Below are 4,348 nucleotides of genomic sequence, written 5' to 3' on the forward strand. Positions count from 1 at the left end.
CAACCATCCTCCTCCAAACCCAACCGACCTCTTCCAGACCCAACCGACCTCTTCCAAACCCAACTCACGCCACAAGTCAACCAACCTACTCCAACCCCCTCCAATTCTACTCATTCCCATAACTAATCCCAATAGTTTCCTCCTCTCTTTGTCTTTCAACATAGCAACTGCTCCAAAGCCAATCCTGAAGGCAAAGGAGGCAAATCTTGGTGCTAGGTATCAAATCTGAGCTGGCACCTGAGGATCCCTTGGTAGAAACCACAGAGACAAAGAGGTTTTCCCCTCTGGAGAATCAACCTCAGCCTAAAATACCTCAAAGAACAATCCAGAGGAGTTTTTTTGGCTCTTAATCAGTGAGAAAGGCAAATTCAGACATGAGATTTTTGATTCCCAAGTGGTTCAGACAAGACATTTTGGTTTCTAAGCAATTTAGATGTGTCAGTTCCAGATTTCCACAGGATTTAGAGGTGTGAACTCCAGATTCCTAAATCACTTGGACCTGTGTCACTTAGATTCCTCAATAAGGACAGATAATTTCAAGACCATTGTGCTAATCACCTCTCACTCCCCCAGTCCTATCCCTACACCTGCAGATGAGAGCAGAGTCAAACCAGGTGAGGACTCGTTGCCTTCACCGCTTTACTTTGAAGTTCTGCTCCTTTTTGTCCCTCAGGTTCGTTTCCTGGAGCAGCAGAACAAAGTGCTGGAGACCAAGTGGGGCCTCCTGCAGCAATATGTCCTGCCCAAAAAGGGGAAAAACCTGGAACTGTACTTTGAGAACTACATCTGTGACCTGAGGAAGCGTCTGGACTGTTTGCTGTGTGAGAAGCAGAAACTGGGCAGCGAGGAATGTGCCACGAGCCAGTTGGTGGAGGAGTTCAAGTGCAAGTAAGGACCTTCTGGTCTCCTCTAGCTCTTGGCATTTAGCTCTTCTGGTTCATCTTAGGCAACGTGTCCCAGACATGTGGCACATTCCCTCGGGGGGTGGCACATTCCTCTGTCTGCCTGGTGAACTCTTTGCATTGGTAATGTTGTTGCTCATGAAGAAGCTTCTGATCTTGGGGTGGTTTAATGTTTGGGCTCCAGACAGTGATCTTGAAGTGGCTGATGGTAGGTCCTGAGCATGAGAAGGTTGTCATTTAGACCTGATGGTTAATGTCATTTAGACCTGATGGTTAATGTCATTTGTACCTGAGAGTTGATGCCATTTGGACCTGAGACTTAATGTCATTTAGACCTGATGGTTAATGTCATTTGTACCTGAGAGTTATTGTCATTTACACCTGAGAGTTGATGTCACTTAGACCTGATGGCAAATGTCATTTCTGAGAGTTAACATCACTTCGACCTGAAGGTTAATGTCATTTACACCTGAGAGTTGATGTCATTTTTACCTGATGGCAAATGCTATTTCTACCTGAGGGTTATTGTCCTTTAGACCTGAGGATTATTGTCCTTTAGACCTCATGGCTAAAGTCCTTTCTACCTCATGGTTATTGTCCTTTCTGCTTGGTGGTTAAAGTCCTTTACAGCTGATGGTTAATGTCTGTGTCTCTGAGACTATTTCTTTTCTCACCCTTTTCCTCCTCCTCCTCCCCCAGGTATGAGGAGGAAATCAACAGGCGAACGACTGTGGAGAACGAGTTTGTGGCCCTCAAAAAGGTGAGAAGCTCAAACGCCACATATCTTCACACCTCTGGGAGGTTTCTTTGGGGCAGAACTTGGCTGAAAAGGTGAATTATGAGCCAGACCCCCCAAAAAAATGTGTTACAATGAGCAGGAGGGAGAGTTGGGAGAGGCTCAGGGGCAGAAGAGAGGGGAGGAGAAAGGAGGAAGAGACTCCTCAAACTTGTGCCATCAGCACTGCCACAGCAGTTTTGTGGCCCTGAGCACAGCGTGGTGGGAGGGGACACGGAGGGACAGGTCACTCTGGAACTCCTGGTTCTTTTTGGCCATCACAGGCATCATTTGACCAGCATGAAAGCTCCTGTGGCTTCTGAGCTCGGAGCTTAGTCCTGGCTAATAAATCAGTTCCTGTAAGTCGTGTTGGAATGGGTTTTGTTTCCCTTCGGGAGGCATCAGGACATCCTGACTCATCCTCTCACACCTTTCTGCACTGAAATCCTGTTGAAACATGTCTCTGCCTTATTGCTGCTCCTTCTGCCTTGTGTTTCTCCAACGTTTCCAGCACGATTCAGACTGGAACGTGTGTGTCTCCTCTTCCAGGATGCAGACTGCATCTTCTTGAACAAGGAAGAGCTGGAGGTGAAGGTGGATCTGCTAAGGAGGCAGTTGGAGTTGTTGAAATGTGTCTTCGAGGAGGTGAGTTGCTCTGGTCCATCCCAGGACGTCTAGCTGGTCCGTGTCTCATCACAGAATCATAGAATCAACCAGGTTGGTAAAGACCTCTAAGATCAAGTCCAACCCTACCTTGGTCACCAGACCACAGCACTAAATGCCACATCCAGTCTCACCTTGAAAACCTCCAGGGACGGTGAATCCACTTCTGCCACATGAAACCCCTCTGGGATGTGTCTCATCCCAAGGCCTGAGTAATTATAAGCAGGGAAGTACAAGGCCAACAGAAAATTACCATGCTGAAGCTGGAGAAGAGGGTGGTTCCCCCTTTCTTCAGGCAGCTCCAGGTAGGAATTGGCTGTGTCCTAACTCTACCCTGGAGAAAAAAAAAAAGCGAAGAAAAGCTGTGTCTGTCTAGTTCCTCCAGCTGCTTGATTAGAGCTGGACGAGCTCCCAGCTCAGTCCTGTCATTAGCCTCCCTGGAGCAGCAGCAGATGAGAGGACAGCAAGGGTTAAGTCACTCAGCTTCCCTTGCCTTGATGTGGACACAATCGCTGCAGGTGGCTCAGCAGTTCACATTGGCAACTCATGGTGTGGGGAGGATTTTCTGCTGAGCCATCCCCAGAGACATTGCTTGGCTTCCTCCAGTGCAGTGTGGCTCCTCGTGTCAGCCCTTCCCTCCTGGAGAGGGGCTGAGAGCTGATGGAGCCGTTCCCAACCCACAGGAACGAGCTCAGGTCGATCGGCAGCTCTGCGACACCTCGGTCATCGTCAAAATGGACAACAACAGAGACCTGGACATGGAGAGCATCATCAAGAACGTGGAGTGCTGGTACCAGGAGATAGCCCAGAAGAGCAAAGAAGAAGTTGATGCTTTCTACCAAACCAGGGTGAGGAAAGAGACACCTGAGTGTCTCCTTGGCAATGCCACAGCCCCAAACGATGCTTGTCTTGTTCCTTCCTTCCAGTTCCAGGCCCCAAACGATGCTTGTCTTGCTCCTTCCTTCCAATTTCAGGCCCTAAATGATGCTTGTTTTGTTCCTTCCTTCCAATTTCAGGTCCTAAATGGTGCTTGTTTTGTTCCTTCCTTGCAGTTTCAGGAGCTTCAGGATAAGAGAGGGAAATACTGTGATGATCTGCAGAGCAACAAGTGTGAGATCTCGGAGCTGACCAGGATGATCCAGAAGCTGCAGTGTGAGCTGGAGACCGTCAAGAAGCAGGTAGGAGAGCCCCAGAGGAGATGTTTCCAGAGAGGTAGGACAGCTCAGATACAGCAGAAGGTGATGCCTTGGCCTTTAGTAGACTTCACATCTGCCCTAGGCCATGGACAGAGGGACGGGATCCTGGGGAGGTTTGTCTCTGTGGTTGGAAGAGCAGAGTTATCCCAACCCAGAATGCCCAGGAGTTAGGGAATGAAGCCCTGGAGACACCTGCAGTGTTGTCCTCCCCTCTGACAGGTCTCGTGCCTGCAAACCTCCATCTGCGACGTGGAGCAGCGCGGGGACTGTGCCCTCAAGGATGCCAGGGAGAAGCACATCGAGCTGCAGAACGCCCTGCAGAAGGCGAAGGACGAGTTGGCCTGCATGCTCAGGGACTACCAGGAGCTGCTCAACGTCAAATTGGCCCTGGACATCGAGATTGCCACCTACAAGACTCTTCTGGAGGGGGAAGAGAGCAGGTGGGTGACAGAGACCTTGTCCCTTTCCTCCTTGTCATAGGTTGGACTTGATGATCTCAGGTCTTTTCCAACCTTAATGAGAGGCCACAGCAATTCCAGCTCCCAAGGGAATTTAGCAGCTCCAGGATCTTCCCAGGCTGATAGAAACTGGGGCTGGAAACATGGCTGGAGGCCGTGAAGTCCACCCTGGTGCCAGCAAAAACAGTTCCTGGCCTAGGGAGAGTCAGGCGTGTTCCAACAAGGGAATAAGGGGCTGGAAGCTGTGAGGAACACCAGGAGATGTTCCCACCACTGCTCGGTGGAGTAACCTGCACTTCTCTTCTCTCCTCTGACAGGATATGTGTGGGGAACCCTGTGAGCGTGTGTAAGTAC

The 4,348-nt window shown here is 49.8% G+C and overlaps 1 protein-coding gene across 1 annotated transcript; it reads left to right on the forward strand.

Moving 5' to 3' along the window:
• Nucleotides 1-593: 593 nt before the first annotated feature.
• LOC103803485 (keratin, type II cytoskeletal 73-like) lies at nucleotides 594-4,016 on the forward strand (the record flags this gene model as incomplete). The annotated part of the gene is made up of 6 exons (XM_009076043.1): nucleotides 594-888; nucleotides 1,602-1,662; nucleotides 2,227-2,322; nucleotides 3,024-3,188; nucleotides 3,393-3,518; nucleotides 3,756-4,016. Coding segments are annotated over 6 exons (1,004 nt in total), but the record flags the coding sequence as incomplete, so codon positions are not given.
• Nucleotides 4,017-4,348: the final 332 nt, after the last annotated feature.

The sequence above is a fragment of the Acanthisitta chloris genome, unplaced genomic scaffold, assembly GCF_000695815.1.
Source record: "Acanthisitta chloris isolate BGI_N310 unplaced genomic scaffold, ASM69581v1 scaffold796, whole genome shotgun sequence".
Classification (NCBI taxonomy): domain Eukaryota; kingdom Metazoa; phylum Chordata; class Aves; order Passeriformes; family Acanthisittidae; genus Acanthisitta; species Acanthisitta chloris.